The sequence below is a fragment of the Artibeus jamaicensis genome, unplaced genomic scaffold, assembly GCF_021234435.1.
Source record: "Artibeus jamaicensis isolate MK-2021 breed Jamaican fruit bat unplaced genomic scaffold, CSHL_Jam_final contig_465, whole genome shotgun sequence".
In the NCBI taxonomy this organism is placed as follows: domain Eukaryota; kingdom Metazoa; phylum Chordata; class Mammalia; order Chiroptera; family Phyllostomidae; genus Artibeus; species Artibeus jamaicensis.
The window spans coordinates 317,966-334,625 of record NW_026521843.1 but is presented as its reverse complement, the minus strand read 5'-3'; the positions used below and the strand labels follow the sequence as shown (position 1 = coordinate 334,625).

General features: G+C 60.1%; 1 protein-coding gene across 1 annotated transcript in view; it reads right to left on the bottom strand.

Annotated features, from left to right (window-relative positions):
* Positions 1-10,331, bottom strand: part of TPO (thyroid peroxidase) — a 28,393-nt gene extending 18,062 nt beyond the window's left edge. The window contains exons 1-6 of the mRNA XM_053666987.1: positions 9,979-10,331; positions 9,752-9,867; positions 5,248-5,466; positions 3,163-3,247; positions 1,873-2,036; positions 1,094-1,226 (exon numbers count right to left, since the gene is read on the bottom strand). Coding sequence (XP_053522962.1) covers positions 1,094-1,226; positions 1,873-2,036; positions 3,163-3,247; positions 5,248-5,466; positions 9,752-9,867; positions 9,979-10,331 — 1,070 coding nt within the window. The remainder of the gene's footprint in view (positions 1-1,093; positions 1,227-1,872; positions 2,037-3,162; positions 3,248-5,247; positions 5,467-9,751; positions 9,868-9,978) is intronic.
* Between the last annotated feature and the right edge of the window lie 6,329 nt (positions 10,332-16,660).

Genomic DNA, 16,660 nt, shown 5'->3' with positions numbered 1-16,660 from the left:
GCTCCCCTCTTGGCAAGTGCCCCGTCTCTGCGTGGTGGCCCTGTGCCTTCCCTCACCCGGGAAGCCCCGCCGAGGCCCTGCACCCCCGAATCTCAGACAAAACACCACTGAGCCTCCATGGGGCCCGGAAAGTAGGGGCACAGGCAGGAACAAAGAAAACGAGTAGACGAGGCCCAGCTCGCACTCTGGCAGCACACGGTCCAACCTTGCTCCGAGCGGTTTCAGTTTAAATGCAGATATTTCCAGAACGGAGGTGGTCGTGCTAAGAAGTTTCATTCCCAGGATGCCCACGGCGTCTCCTGTGCTGGACGGTGTCGTGGATTCAGTCAAAACGCAGATGAGAAAAAAGGGGGTGCGACTTTAACGCAAATGCACACGAGAACAGAATCCTCTGGTCGGTCACCGGGTGAGTGTGCACACTCACTCGCAGTGTGTTTCCATGACGGTCCGACATTTAATTTGGATTTTGACAATTTCTGGGCAAATAAAGGATTACCTACGAGCCAAATTATGTATACACAGCAAACTATATCCCAAACCCAGGTAGAGCTGGGGGTCTTGCCTGTAACTTAAATGCTCATACCAAATTTTGGTCTCAGGGCTTACCATTTTCTTTATGAATTCAAGGGTTTGAGGTTGCCCAGGACAGAAACTTTCTGCCCCGTGTTGCTCTGTGTCTGTCCCTTTCAGCCCCTGGGCCGGGCAGGTCCTCAGGCTGGGAGCCCAGCTGCGCCCGTCAGGAGCCTGAGGAGCCCACCGTCCCCTCGTGACCCTGGGCTCAGTTCCCCTGCGCAGCGCCCTGAGTCCCGCTGACTCCGTCTGTCACTCTGCTCTGCCCTCTCCCTGTCACTTGGCGCTGTGTTGAATCGCTCTGCACGTGACTGTCCTCAGCCCCCTTGGGACGCGCTGAGCCGGAGGCCCTGCCCCCCGCCCCACCCCCGTCTTGGTGTTGGGTAGCCGGCAGGCCCTGCAGACAGGTGCACAGAAGGGTGAGTGGCCCAGACCAGGAGTCAGAGGCCGGGAAAGGGTCACAAACCCCCGGTCACGTGCACGCCCAGCCGGCCGGAGGTGGCCAGGAGGCGGAAGGAAGTACCTGTTGTTGCAGGCGCCCGTGATGAGCCTGTACTTGTCCGCCAGGCAGGAGTCCGGACAGCGGGGGGGCAGCATGTGGGCCAGGCAGCCCGACGCGTTCGCGATCACGCTCAGCACGTCTGCGGGCAGCGCGTCTGCCGAGACCCTTCGGGGTCAGTGCCCTGCGGGGCCCGGCGTCGGCCCACACCGCCCTCCTGTCCCCCACCCCACCCCTGCTTCCTCGCACCCGGGACACGGGCTTTCAAAGTCTGTGTCCCTCGTGATCTTTCAGGAAAGCCGTCCTGAGAGCTCCGAGCGGTGCCACTTGTCACCTGGCACAGCCGCATCTGGCCACGAGACGCTTGGGACACAGGAGCGCGTGGCACTCTCCCTCCCCCCCGAGACCCTGCCTTGGCCACGGTCACCAAAGGCCACGTGTCCGTCCACCAAACCTTCCTTTTGTTCCCTTGTACCTGGTCTGGATCAGGGCCCCCTAAAAGAGTCTCTCGGTTTTTGGTGGGTTGATTTTTTTTTTGCCAATTCTATTCCTATTTATTCAACAAATTGATTTTGAGCTAGTTCTCCAAATCCAATTGGAATAGCAGAGAGAGTTCATTCTCCGATTAATTTAAAAAATACTGTGTTTTATCAACTGCTGCTTTCGTCTTGTGAGTGAATGGGAGCCACACCTTCTGGCTGACCTGTGGGAAACGCTCCCGGTGACACCCTGCGGCCCCTGCACGAGGTCCCTGCCCCCCACCAGCTGCTGCTGCAGACGGACAGGCCGCCCTCCGCACTGACCTGTCAGAAGCCGTGCCCGTCCCAGGCCAGCCTGCCGCTGCATCGCCTGCACCGAGGTCTCCATGATCTCCGCTGCGCGGGAAATGGCCTGGCTGGTCGGCTCCGGGAGTTTGGAAGCAGAAAGGAGCTGAGATGGAGACATGATCTCCCTTTTCTTGAGGTTTCTACGGCACAAAGGGGAAGTATAGAATTTGTTATTCTTTTATGGTAATTTGGCAACTAACCACCAGTCCACAAAGCAGACATTGATGGAGAAGCTTCTGGGTGCCAGGCACCGTGGGGAAGAGTTTGTGGGGGTCCTCAGTCCAGGATCACTAGACACAGACAGGTGGTCGGTCAGTGTCCAGTGACAAAGGCAGTGGCCCACGTCTGCCGCCTACCAGCTCCTCTCTGAGCCCATCTGACTCCCTGACCACTGTGTAAGATAAGCTTCCTCCTAAAACCCAGCTGGACGCTGGGCTGCAGCTGGGAGCCCAGCACCGACCGAGTGGGGCCCTCATCTCAGGAGGGTCCAGTTCTCATGGGTGGAGACCGGACAGCGACGAGACCCCCCCCCCCCGCCGGCTGTTCGCCCCCACCTCCTCCCAGCTTTCCGAGGGGTAGCAGCTGTGAGCTCGTGCCAAACGCCTTTTCCCATGTCGGGACCTACGTGAAGGCAAGTTTGCAGTCAGTGTGGACAGTGGGAGTTTTTCTGGCTGTAACAGCAGACATTGGGATGAGCCAGCTGCCGCCTGGTGCTGTTTGTACCCTGGGCGCTCACAGTGGGCCGACCCCCAGAGCTCCAGCGAGGCGGCACCTGCTGCTCAGCTGCAGGTTTGCTCACGAACCGCTGAGTGCATCTTGCTCTGAGCCCTGACTGCGGCTGCACAGGTTAAACAAGGGTGTGCGACCCCCGTTTTAGGGGCGGGAAGGGTGAGTTTACCCCCAGGGCCAACACGGGTCACTGGCGTCCCCCGGGGCCCTTCCTCCCCACGTTGCTGCTGATTCTCGGGAGAGGAACCCACTCAGCGTCAGCCTCAGGGCTCCCGCCCTTGTCTTCCCAACCCTGGGGGTCAGCCCTGGGGGGTCATGGGGTTTCGCTACTGAAGGACTTGGACCCTGGCCACCGGTTCTTCCAGCAGCTTCCACACGATGGTGGTAAGTGAATTAGCCCATGAGCTCAGAGTCTGTGAAGCGGAGGCCCTGGGCCCAGCCTTGGGGGGCATCATGAAGGTAAAATTGGTAACCGTGTGAAGACTGCCACAGGACCAGGACTGGGGGCACCGCACACATCCCCTGGGCACGTGGTACCTTTCCAGGGTGCCGTAGATGGCGCTGTCCACCAGGAGCCGGCTCTCCTCCAGAACTCGGAGCACGGGCAGGTCCCTGGGGTCCCCTGTGGAATGATGGCCACACTCACAAAGAGACCTGCACGCAGGTCTGGACTTGGCACAGACCCCAGACGCGCGCCGTCTGGGTGGTGACGGAGGCCTGTGGTTTCCACAGTAAATCCATTCAGGGGCTTTGAGAAGGGTCGTCTGCCAATGCTTTTCAGACTCACCATGGACCTGGGAGGTGGCAGCGGCTTAACCACAGCTCTGCCGCCTCGGAGGGTCCCAGGGCTGCTCTCTGAGCTGTGACCCAGGCGAGTGGCCCACTGGGGCGGGCAGCCCAGGGCCCGGTGAGGTCCCAGCCCTGCTGCCCCGGGGCCGCTGGCTCTGCGCGCACACAGGGAGCTGGCCGTTAGTTTGCCGCCCAAGGTCTGTGAGCACCTCCCAACCCAAACTCACACGAAAGCAAGGGTGTGGCCACTCAAATTCCGGTGGCAGTGAAATCGGACGGATACAAATTGTGTTTCAAAGAAAGTTCTCCAGTGAGTGATTATTTTGTTTCAAAGCTTTTGTTGGCTTGTTGTCAACTGGAAAAAAACCTTTTACATTAAAAGATGTAAGACGGAAACACTGTGAGGTAATTTACAAAGTAAACAAGTGATAAGCCAGCTTCCAACACCCCAGCTAACAACAAGATCCGGAGCAAAGTGCGGCGTTTCTATCGGACCCTGTTTCGGGCAACTACCACGCAGGCAGTGAAAGTTCAAGGGGAAAAGTCACGCCCCTCAGACGGGAAAGAACAGGAAACTGCTTTAGCGATGCTGTCAACGCCGCACTTCCAGGCTTTAGAAAACACCTGGATTTCCAAAACTAAACACAGGTGCAGACAGGTTTATTCTGCCGAATCGCTCTCTGCGCAAGGGTTTCTGAAACTCGCTGCGTGACTTCCCACTTTTGTTACTGTGGTTCATGCGACCAGGAGCCCCATGAAGAACAACACAGGGACAAATGAGTCAATTCACAGAACGTTTGCAGAACACTCGTCACATGCCAGGCACTGGAAGGACTTTCTGTGGGGGCCGGACCACTGTTCCTGAGCTGCTACAACACGAGACTCCGTTTCCTGTTTTCCTGCGGTTGGCCAGGTGGTGACCTGGGCTCCAGTGCCGCACCTGTTGGGGCTCCCGGGTAATGACGATGACGCAGTTGTGCGGCTCACGAGTGAGGTGAGGGAAGGACCCAAAGTGCCCCAGGTAGCAGCTGGCAGGACCAGGGCCCACCTGCTCGGTGCCACCTCGGCACCCGCCTCGCAGGCCCTGACGCTGCAGACAGCACTGCACTTGCTCAGGGAGCGCACCTGCCGGAGCTCCGTCCGAGACCCCGCGGCCCCGGGCACAGCAAGACTGGGAACCTGGCTCCCAGCGGGAGGCACAGTTGGGTGTGGGTGTGGCTGAGCTGCGGCCGCCAGGCCCTGGGGACGGTTAGGTTGCCTGTGGTCCCCGGGGAGAGCTGGTGCCCATCTGTGTCGGCCCCCGAGCCCAGAGAGGCTGGATGCCCCTCGGGGCAGAGCTAGCATCCCAGAACCCGGCAGCTGGAGGGAGCCTGCCACACAAGCCCCAGGACTCTGCCGGGGTCAGTCCGTCCCCCCCGGGGCTTGGGAAGTGCCTTCTTCTTATTTACTTAGCACACCGAAAGCGGAGTTTGGGTGTGATTTTTCTGCATCTGGATAGCTTTCTACAAGGTTTGGCCTTGTAACACCAGTTCTCACAAAATACATCACAGAATTATTCAGTGAACGGGGGCTTTGTAGCAAAGGAACAAACCCCCACTCGGGAGGAGACCCTTTTCTTCTCCAGGTGCCCGAGCAGGTAAAACCAACCTGCCCTGTTGTGTTTTCACAGGAAAACCCGCTCTTTTTAAGAAAGAGTTGTATTTTCATCCTTTTCTGGGAAAGCAGAGGACAGAACGAGGGCTCCTGCCTGCCTCCCCGAGCCACCTGTGGGCTTTCTGGGCCAGAGCCGAGACAGGGACAGGACCCGGTCCAGAGGCCACACCCGTCACTTACCCCAAAGGTCCTTGACTCTCAGGAACGGGAAGAAAACTTGGCTGCCGGCCACAACCAGGATGACGCCCAGGATGGCCAGTGCTCGCACCCTGAGTCGGGGTGAAAGGCGAGATGCACACTCAGCACCCCGGGTCGCCCCGCTGAGGTGACGGAGGCCCAGAGGCTGGCGTTGGGCTGCGCTAGACCCTGCCCTGCTTTCTGAGCTGGGGAGACTGTCCCCTGGGGCCAAGGTGCTGAGTGGCCTCACGCGCCCTAATCATTTGAGGATGAATCTGGCAAATTCGGCCGCTGCAGTCGGCCGACCAGCCGGGCAACAGCCCGATGCTGTGTCACGCTGACGTCCAGTTGTGAGGCGTCCCTGGGAGTGAGTGTGGGAGCGGCACAAATCCGGCCCCCACAGCACGCCAATGCAGGAAAAATGACTCACACCAGGACCCAGGGGGCCTTCGCAACAGTGCTAAGTGAAAGTCCTGTGCGCACCGGAATTTCTCACAGCATCCTTTCCCCTGCTCACAGCATGACCTTGAACTGAGACCACTGCTGTACAAAGCACACGGTTCAAGATCAACCCTTTCTACTTCCCAACTGTGCCTTCCTGATCTCGGCCCGTCACTGCTTCTGACAGAAGGAGCTGGATAAAGAGGCATCTTTACCTGGCGGACGTCATGGTGGGGTGGTGGAGAACGCCCGTCAGCCAGCCGTGGTCAGAGACGCTCCCCTGTTGGCCTCCCCCGGACCGGGTTACAAGTTCCAAGGGCCAATTTCTTCCAGAAATGGAAAACGCACGTTTTATAACCTGGACGTTTCTCCTCCCCTGAGGCACAGAGGGGAGCGTGAGGCCCAGGAGCTCCTGTGGCCGGGGCTGCTCTGAACCGTGACCCTCGGTGGTGCTGGCGCCAGGCTGCCCTCCTTATAAGCCGGCTCTGCGCTCCGACGCCCACTCAAGTGGCCGAGCTGGAGAGGCTCCGCCCCCGTCTCCGTGGTGACGAGATGTCCAGGGCGCCGCCGTCTACACCAGGCGCCGGGAGCTGGGCAGGGACGAGGCTGAGCCTCTGGCTACTTACTCATTGGGAAGAAAGAAAGCGCAGGCGTTGTGGGGAGACCCGCTGAAGTCAACCCCGACACCCTCACTTTCCTCCCCGCTTCTCTGAGCTCAACACCCATGACAGACGGTGACGGGAGGAGATGTGGCCTGGGCGGCGAGCGCGCAGCACCGTGTGTGGGGCGTGCGTCACGGAAACGCACCCGGAACCCCCGCAGCTTCGTCAGCCGGGCTCCCTGCGGCAGATTCAATGAAACAGGAGGACTCGCCTTCCGGAGGGCGACCCGCCGGTCGGGGCTTGGGGACGGGAGGCCCCCGCTGCAGTGTCGGGCCCTCGGCCTGTCTCCGGAGGCGTATCGGCTCTTCTGTCTTCTGCTGGCGGCCGGCGGTGCCGTTCGCTGAACTTCTCCATCTCCCACGGGATCTCGGGTTTCATAGCAAGTCATCTTCTTCCTTCTTCCCTCCTTCCGGGGTCACTCACGAGGACAGTGCGCCCCTACAGAGGCCGATGACACTCCACAGTGTTAGCACAGGCCCGGAGACCTGGGTTAGAAAGGACCCTCTGGAGGCAACTGACGTTTGGGGGAGTTGGCCCAGCTGGCCCGGGGACATTACGCTTGTATAGCTGATACACTGTGAGGCATCAGCCTGAATCAGAATCTGCTTAGAGTTCCCTGCAGTGGGACCTTTTACTGGGCCAGTTCTGGTCGCCAGTGTGTCTGGTCCGGTGATGACTGGCTCTGAAGGGGACCAGGCTCCTGGATTCCAGGGCTGTGCCGACCACAGGCCCCTCCCACCATGCTGGGCCCTTTGTCGGGAGCCGGGACACATGGAGACAGACGACCCTGGGCCTTGCCCCCAAGCACAAGGGGTGTTTGGGGCTTGGAATGACAGACGGAGGTTTGGGAAGAGGAGTGTGAGCCAAGTGGCCGGTAGGGCAGGAGGAGGGGCAGGGCTGAGTTCTGGGCCTTGGGACACCCCAGGGTGCGGTGGTGTCCTCAGGTCCCCACAAGGCAGGGAGGGGCCTGGGGTCTGGCTGCCCGACTCCGTGTAGGGGTGGGTGGTGGGGAAGGGACCCGGGAACCTGGAGTTCCCTCCAGACTTAGTGAGAATGCTGGAAATGTTACCCATGGTTTCCCATCAGAACTCACCCTCCTCCCGTCTCGGAGCGAGACGCCCAGTGAGGCCACTGGGGGCGCAGGAGCCACTGTGCACAGGCCACTGTAATGCAGAGCAGAAGTGACGGGAGACAAAGGCCTCGGGAGGCACGTGACCCCCAGGGAGCCCAGGACAAGGGAGGTGGCCTCTGCCCTGAAGGTGGCGCTGATTCCGCAGGAGGGCCAGGTGGCCAGGGTGGGGACAGCAGTCACCTCGAAGGAAGGCCAGTCCCGTGTAGGACATCGAGGGACCCTCCCCTCCACAGCTCAGCTGAGGCACAAGAGGGGCTCCGAGAGGCAGGATTCGTGTTTCCACCACAGCCAGGCTGTGGAGACAGGAGGGAGGGTGGGACTCGGTGCCTGGGGACAGGGACGGGACATGCCGAGCCCCCTGCTGAAGCAGGGCTGTGCCCGCCGCACACCGGGGAAGAACAGCGCTGCCCGATCAGACAGGCGCCCTTACAGCTGAGCAGAGCTGTGATTTCTCTCAGAGGAACGGAGGGACACAGAGCTTGGGTTGGAAGGTGGCTCCGCGGTGGCTCTGGGACAGCAGGTGACCGCACCACGGGGTGGGGGGAGGGGTAGACACGCCCACAGGGGGCCTTGCAGGGGGTGGAGGCCCGGATGGTGAGGGCTAGAACCACAGGAGGGGATGGAACTGGGGGCGGGGCTGGGGGAGACTCGGGCCGGGTGGGTGAGGAGACCTCCGAATTTTGGATTCAGGCAGTTTCCTTGGCCTCGCTTGCCCTGGCGAGGTACCTGACGCCGTCCTCGCTTCCGCCGCTGCCGGGAAGCCGGCCGTCCTTCCCGACCCCGGGGCAGAGGCTGCCCCAGCACGGCACCCACTGAGGCACCCGGAAGACTTCAGTCAGGACTGGAGTCCTGGGTGTGTCCACGGTCAAGGTCACTGCTACCCTCCAAGCAGACTCTCTGAGTCTGAAGCAGGGACTGGAGTCCTGACACCGGGGCGTGAACAAGAGTTACCGTGTCTGTCCTGTCGTCAAGGTCACAAGGCGTCATTAGTGGGGTCTGGTCTCCATGCACTGTGGCCCCCCCCAAAGCCCTACACCCAGTGCAGGGAACTGGAGAGACGGGGCCGGGGCCGTGGGGCCGAGGGGCCGGCCTGGTTCCCGGGGGGGCCTCACGGGGCTGCTCCCGCCTTGGGCCCGAGGCGGACCCAGCCCGGTGGAGCTGCACAGGACTCCCGACGGGGACGCGGCCTCCGCCCAGGGTCCCGTCCGCTGAAGAGCCGACTCTGGCCCTTTAACTGTTGTGACCGCATTTTCTGAAAGTGGAGCCGCAGACCCAGAAGAGGAATGACAAGGTTTCCCAAGGAAAAGGAGCCAGAGCAGGGGCTCCGCAGGGACGTCGTGAGCCGCGTTGCCCAGCGCCCCTCCTGCCTTCGGGTCGTAAGAACTGTGAACACCGTTAGTGGAGCACTCGTTAGGAAGTGAACGGGCTGCTCCGGAGTCGCCGGGACTCTGAGCCCCGCACCTGCTGCCTGCCCAGGGCGGCCGGTGGCCTCCGTGGGTGCAGCGGTGATAGCGTGAGGTGGCGCGTCCCCACCACTTCCAGGGTCACTTTGACAACAGAAGTCTGGGGCCCTTGTTTCTTCACGAGACCCCTGTGTCGCCCACCGGGTGGCCCTGAGCCACACATGCGGAGCCGGGGTGCGTGACCAGCCCACGAACCTGTCCTCAGGAGCAGTGTCCTGCCCAGGTGACCCACAGGAAGCCACAAGGGTGGGTGTCAGGCCCAAACTCGGCCCATTCCTGCGGCGATGATGGTCGGAGCCGGGACTTGACCGCGCTGGCGTGGAAGTGGCCACAGGTCACGTGCGCACATGGCCACGGTCCACACGCACTGGTCTCCTGGGCACTCACGTCAGCGCTGCACACAGGACACGGGGCTGTGGCGACGGGCCAGCCCCTGGGCAGAGGGACACTCCCAGACCAGCGCCAGCTGCCTGCAGGGCTTTGCGTGGGTGGCCCATGGACCGTGACCGTCCTCCACGGCCCGCTGAGCTCAGGAGTCCGCAGACCACGTCACAGCCCTCACTCAGGAGAGGCCTTGGAGCGGGGCCGAGTCCGGGGCAAACGGCAGCGGTGTCCTCAGCGCCGCCTCCCGGAGCAGCGACCCGCAGGCTGCGGCAGGCCACACACGTCGTCACTGCTGATCCGACCGAAAAATGGGTGCAGTTTTGACTCGTCCACACCGGTGGCTGCTGTGATGCTGGCTGTTGTCACTTTTTAAATTGCCAGTCTGAGGGACAAGCAGTCAGCGTCCCCGAGTAAACAGGTGTCACGTGTCAACGTTCTCGCCCCGCAGGGTGGGAGGTCGCTGCCCTGGAGCCCGGGGTCCCGGGCCTCACTCTGCGCAGCATCACTGCTCTCACAGACGCAGGAGACCTCGGGGCCGCACCTGGGGGCAGGGGAGGTCACACAAGGACAAGCTGCCTTCAGATCGGAGCTGCTGCGAGGGGTGACAGGACCAACGGGTGTCAGGAGGGGCCCGGGTGCTCGTCCGGTTTACGAATGTTCTGGGGACTTCACGCCTGCATCGGGTGTGGTAGGCACACGGATACTTAGCAGGAGGGACTCCTTTGTACTCCTGTTGCTTGGGATTTCCCCCCGGGACACGTGATCGGAGAGCAGCCTGCGGACCTTTTTTGTGACAGAGAACGGGCTTTTCCGAAAAGCCTCATCTCGGCTGCGTGGGCACTGACGGACTTGCCCACACTCAAAGGAGGCCCTGGGCGCAGGGAAGCCCCGGCTCTTGCTGACGGCGTCATCGACCGACCACACGCGCACGCACCTGCAGGTCCGAGTCGCTGGGCCGAGAAGGAAACTGTCTCCATTGCCCTGCTGCTCCAGTGGCTTCCCCATCACCGCGGAGTTGCTTTCTGAGGCACATGCAGAGCGGGGTCACGGTGCTGCTGGTTTTTAACCAACGGCGGGTTACCGCTCACGTGTCTTCTGAAACCCAGGGCCCCCCGGCCATGTCTAACAGCATTGCAAAGGAAAGGTTTTGGAATGTGAGAGGGTCCCGTGCCGTCGGCATGGAAACAGAAGCGAAGGTGCTGGGCGGGGGCCCAGGGACCCTTGGCGCACGGCAGTGACGGCTCACTCAGCACGAACGAAACAGAAGCTGTGCGACGGTCCTGCTGCTCCTCTGCGGGGCCGTGTCTGTCTCCCGACTGCCCCACATGGACCCCCTCGGCAGGCTGGGGACAGAGTGTGGTCTTCACTGGCCTCTTGTCATCCCGAGAGGAGGCACAGCTATCACATCTCGATGGAGAGCGAGGAAAGAGGCTCAACAAGTGTACCTGCCGATTCCGCTCAGTGGCGCTGTGCTGTGCCGGCCGTGCCAGCGTGTGTGCGAGGAACGCACACTCTCAAGTGGAAGGTGGGGGGTTAGCGTGCCCCACACCAGGTGTGTGTGGCTGAGACAGCGCGGCCGGCAGACAGTCCAGCAGTGACGTGAGTGGAGATGCCAGGTCGGCCCTGGGTCCCTGAGCAGACGGCAGGTGTGCTCCTCAGGCCAGACGCTGGGGTCTGGAGCCCACGTGTCAGCCTCGTCATCCCAGCTCAGATGTGCATATTGTTCTGTTTTCTGTGGAGTTTGCTCTCCAAAAGCTTCCTTGTTGCAGTGAAGCCCCTGGGCTGGGGGCCGTGCCCGGGCCAGGGTGCCACTGTCCCTAGGGGTGTGCCCTGTGGGGCACCGCTCAGACTCACGTGGGCACCAACACCTCCTACATCCACGCCTTCTGTCAGGCATGCCAGAAGCTTCCGGAAGCTTCCTGATGCGAGAGCCAGTCACAGGCTTGCTGACGCCAAGTGCCCACAACACTCTCATGCTGGTTGATCTACTTGCAAAATGACAAAATGAAACAACAAAAACCTTTTTATAAAAGCACCGCCCTGTGTTGGAGAACATTCCGTTTCTTCTAAGAAAACAGAGGACTGAGGTACGTGAGCATGGACTTGCCTGATTCAGGCCGCTCCCCAGACCGCTGTCTGCTCTGCACCCCGAGAGCCGGCGCTGTGGGTCCCCCGGAATGAAGGCATCAGCCTGCAGCCCGTGTGACAGTCGGTGCCGACTCAGCCCCACCCGAGGCCCCCACCCAGCAGGGCTCGCGCTCAGTAAACTCTCATTGGAACTTAGTATCTTTCATGATTTTCTTCAGGGCTTTGCAAGCAGTTAGAAAAATTACTTGTCATCCTTTATTTGAATTTCATAAAGAACCACGGGCGTAGCACCTGGACAGACACATGAGCGGTGCTCAAGGTCAGGGGTCACTGAGCGATGCAATTACAACCACAGTGAGATGCCGCCTCCCGCCCGTCAGAACAGCTCTAGTAGCAGTGGGTCCGCAGCAGCGGGTGCGGACGCGGAGGAAGGGGGCCTGGCGCCCTGGCGGTGGGAGTGCAGACGGTGCAGCCGCCGTGGAGAGCAGTGCGGGGCTCCCTGAGAAAAGCAAAAGCAGAGCTGCCCACGTGACGAAGCGGTTCCACTTCTGGGTGTTTTCCACAGAAAACGAGACACCAATTCAAAAACACGTGTGCACCCGTGTTCACTGCAGCGTCATCTACTGCAGCCGGGATCTGGAAGCAGCCGGTATTGACAAAATGAATGGGCCGTCAACTGTGTAATTGAAAAACAAAAACCTAAAACTAAATGTTGGCCTTTGCCATTCAACAACAGCAAGAAAAATGAAAACATCACGAGAACACCCCCTGACCGTCCACCTTGGTACGCGGCACCTACCGTGCTGTCTCAGCTCGGGCAGCCGGGTGCCTTTGGATCTGCCCCCTCCCTGCCCCCTGCCCCCGCCCGCCCCGCCAGCAAATCCCTCAGACCTGCCCCTCAGAGGCGTCCAGACCCACACTGGGCCCACCCCCCAGCTGCCACGGATTCAGTCCAGGCCTGAGCCGTACCAGCCAGGGCGCCACGCGTCCTGCTTCAGAATTGAGAGTGCCAGACCAACGCCTCCTTCCCTGGGCTCACCGGTGGGCTGGTGCACTGCCATGCTTGCAGGTTCGGGGAAGGGAGCGGCCCCACAGAGAACAGAAGAGGCCCCAGACTGTGGGGTGCTCTCCTGAAACCACCTGTGAAGGGGACAACAGCACCTCGGGCACTTCAGCTTCCCGAAGGGCCCCTGATGGGCGACAGACGGGACGTTCAAGACACGACCGCAAAGAGGCAGTGGAATCGCGGTGCTCGGTGAGACCGGGCAGGACGGCTCGGTCCCACCGCCCTTCAGACCCGAGGCCCCCGCCCTGCCTCCCCGGGGTGAGTGCACAGCCAGCACATCCAGAGTCTGCAGCCCCTTCCTCGACCTTCAGTCACCTTTCGGGACTGACCGCCACGCAGCAGAGGGGGCACAGAGCAAGGATTTCGGGATGCTGACGGCTGGTAGTGTCTCCACCGGTCCCCGGACACTGGCCACCCTGGGAGCGACCATGTCACAGAAACCAGCCCCTCCCCCGAGCCCAGACAGCCGGGAATACTCGATTCACGTCTCAGTCTCTCCTACAAGACTCTGGCTGCTGTGAGCAAAGGCCCACGTGGCCGGGAGTCGTCGGCCATCTGAGCCTTTGCACAAGCGAGGAGACAGAGGGTCGTGTGAGTGAACAGAGAGTTTGGGGCCCACACGGACCCAGAGCCTGCACCTCAGAACCCACGCTCTGCGTTTAGGGGTGAGGTGCCCTAAGGCACTAGAAGGCCTGCATCTCACAGAGGAGTCGGTGAGGATCAGTTGAACGGTGTGGGCTCCCCTCTCTCAAAGAAAAATGTAAAAAGTGATTTTCACCAGTCTTACCATTCATACCTCCTTCTGCGGGAAGGAACCACAAGGCCGAGAAGACCCTGCCTGCTCTGGTCTCTGCAAGTGCAGGGACAGCCCCAGTGTCTCTAGAACACACAGGCGGGAGCTGGCCTGCATCTACCCCGTGACAGGGCCACGACAATTTTAGTGCTGGGACCGCCCCGACTCACCACGGGCTCGGTGTCCCGAGGGTGGGTCTGAGGCGGACCTTCGTATTCCTCGGTGCACACTGAAATGAGGATAATTATAATGAGGAAAATCAGACGGATGGAGCCATTTGGTGGAGTATAGTTATCAGAAGGGAAACCATTAAGGATAATGATATTGAACAGGACAGAAATGAGATACAGAATAAATTATGTGTCACCATGAATGGTGACACTGATTTGTAAGATGGATATTAAAGTGTACCTATCACAAAAATATAAAGATACAACTTTATTCAAACCCAAAAGAGCTAAGCATCAGTATAAAACTCTCAGGAGAAATGCCGAAAACAGAACTTTCTCCCTCGGATTCACAGACTCCCAGGCTCCCATCCTGATGAGCACACAGATGCAGGGCGTCTGCACCTGTCGGCCCCTGTCCCAGTCCCCGGTGCGTGGCTGACCGGCCAGGCCCGCCTCTCTCTCAGAAAGACAGGGGAGCGGCGTGTTTGCTCACAAGCAGTGCAGCAGAAGTGCCCTCGGCCCGTTGCGGAGACAGGCCTCACCCGGAGGGTGCGGAAGAGTGGTCCGCACTCCCCCCACCGCGGGCCGCACACAGCTGGTCGCTGCGGCGGGAGGGAGGGGGAGCAGCCGCCAGGAGGCACCGGACATACGCAGGCTCAGCCGCTTGGGCCAGAGGCGAGGGCCGGGATGGACGCGGAGGAAGTCGCCCCCGCAAACCTGGGCACGCGGAGGGAAGCCACCGTGTCACAAGTTTAAAGCGGCCTTGATCTGAGTAATGGCGTGAGCGCGTGGGTGATGCTGTTCTTCCTTTACACACACACACGCGCGCGCACACACACACACACACACACACACACACGGAGGGAAGGCCAGGACTGAGGCTAGGACACTGGTTTGGAAATGCGAACTCTGCGGCCAAGCAGGACGCAGGGGCTGAAGGCACAGGCTGCAGTCGGGGAGGGCGGTGACAGTTTACCCCGCAGGGCGGCTGAGGCGGCCTGGCACAAAGCGGGGAGAGTAGAGGACGCACAGCAGGAGCTCCGAAGGCAGAGTCGGGACTCTCGGGAGAGCTGAGGGGGAGAGGGGGGCGGCTGCGGGGTGAAGCCCGGGGACACCTGCAGGCCCCAGGTCTGCGCCCCTGGAGCTCCGAGTCTCGGGGAGGAGGCCGAAGGCAGACTGCAGGGGGGCCGGGCGGCCACCAGGGGGAGCCGGAGCCGCAGGCAGAACCGCGGAGGGACCCATTCGGGCAACGGGTGGTACAGCCACTTCGCAGGGAAGGGAACTGGATCTGCCCGCTCCATCCCGATCCTGAGGCAGCGACAGGTCTCGGTTTGTAGCTCCTGTCTTTGCTGCAACACGTTTCTTTGCTGGACTATACTTCAAGGCCGCCCTCACGTCAGCCTCCCTCACCGGCATCTCAGGGGACTGAACTGAAGGTGACAGTTAAAAGCCAGGCCCACACGTGTGTGTTACACACACGGACACACAGCAAAGGGCGGTCGTCCCACATGCGCTGCTTGGAGAACGAGCCAACCTCACCACCAACATTTTCAGTAAAAGACCCACTTTTCCAACTTGGATCGAGTTAAAATGCTCACTAGCCAACGCGTCTTCTGATAAATCGGATTACAGTGATCCCTCACCTGTCCCGGGAGTTGCCTTCCTGAGACCCCCGAGATAGGCGAAAATCCGCAAAGTAGCGGCATTATATTTATTGTATTATTTATATATATGTTAAGGCTTTATAAACCCTCCCCACACTCCTATAAACTTTCCCACTCTCTTACTAACCTTTCCCACTCTCTTAAACTCCCTATAAAACTCTACACGGGTGCTCACCAGTGATGCACACAGTCGTCCCTGGCTATACCGCGATACAGTGACCCGCCACATGGCCAGGGACGACTGTGTTCCCCACTTTAAAACAAGGGGAAGTTGCTCACAGTGTTGCAGACGTCACCAGAAACGGCACAGCTGAAACCGACGACGAGTCAGCAGGGATGAGACACGTCCCCAAAGCAAGGGCCGAATGGACAGGCCCCCCAGGGAGTCCCGCGCCTGAACCCTCCCTGGCAGCAAGTGGCCGCTCGGAGGCACCGACTGTCTGTCTGCACTGCGGCCACACGCACTGAAAGCGGCCGGCGACCCCTCCCCCACCCATGCAGCCCGCGCGGCGCTGCCTGGCGCCACTCAGCGCTTCCAGCCCCTCCGCGGGCCCCCTCCGCGGGAGCAGCGCGGCTACTCAAAACCAGAAGGTGCGTTCTCAGTACACAGCAGACACCAATGCAGGACGCGGGGTGGGGGGGCTGGCTCCCCACCAGTGGGTCTCCCCACAGGAACACAAAGAGGGGCGGGCACACCGGCAAATGAACTCACTTAACTTAGACAAAGTACAGAATATTGAGCAGCTACCCAAAATGAAAAAGAAAAAAGCAGCTCTTATTAGAGTGACCAAGAGACAGTTAAATTGGCTAAATTCCCATTACTCAAACAAGCAGTCATTATGATAAAGGTACTGAATTTTTGACTTCGGGAAAAAATTCAGAAATATAATGGGTCTAAAACAACTTTCTTTTTAAAATCATTTTCCAATCAGAAGCACTCAGTTCTCTTTCTTAACGGAAATGATTAAATGACTACGCAATATCATGGACAGCCACTAACAAGGAAATGAGGAATTCTGCATGGCTGTCTTGACCCCTATGATTCAAGTAAAAATTAATGGCCATGAAAGGTTCACAGGGCATCGGCATGTAGGGCCGTTTTCCATCAACTATGTACATGCAGTAAACTAAGACTCGGGTGATTGAAAAGTGACAGTCCCCGGTCAGGCGGCTGCGAGGGACATCATGTTCCAGTCCAGTTTCCTCTGATCCAAAGTCCCTTCTCTCCCCCTTTCTCCCGATGCTATGAAATCAGAGGAACGGATGTGACAGGCGAGCCCAGTCCTCGGCTCTGTGCGGACTGTCTGCTCTGGGCAGTGAGGTTCCCCCCCAGGTTCCATGTGGAGGCCCCACACCCACCGCCTCGGACTGGGATGGCCTTCGGAGTCTGGCCTCTGACCCAGGTAAAGTGAGGTCACTAGCGGGGGTTCTGCTCCAACATGAGTGCCACCCTCAGAAGCAGTTCGGACACAGACACACACAGGGGATGCGTGAGGACTCAGAGGCAAGAGCGTCGCATGTCGCGGGAAGAGGCCTCAGGGGGCACCAACCTG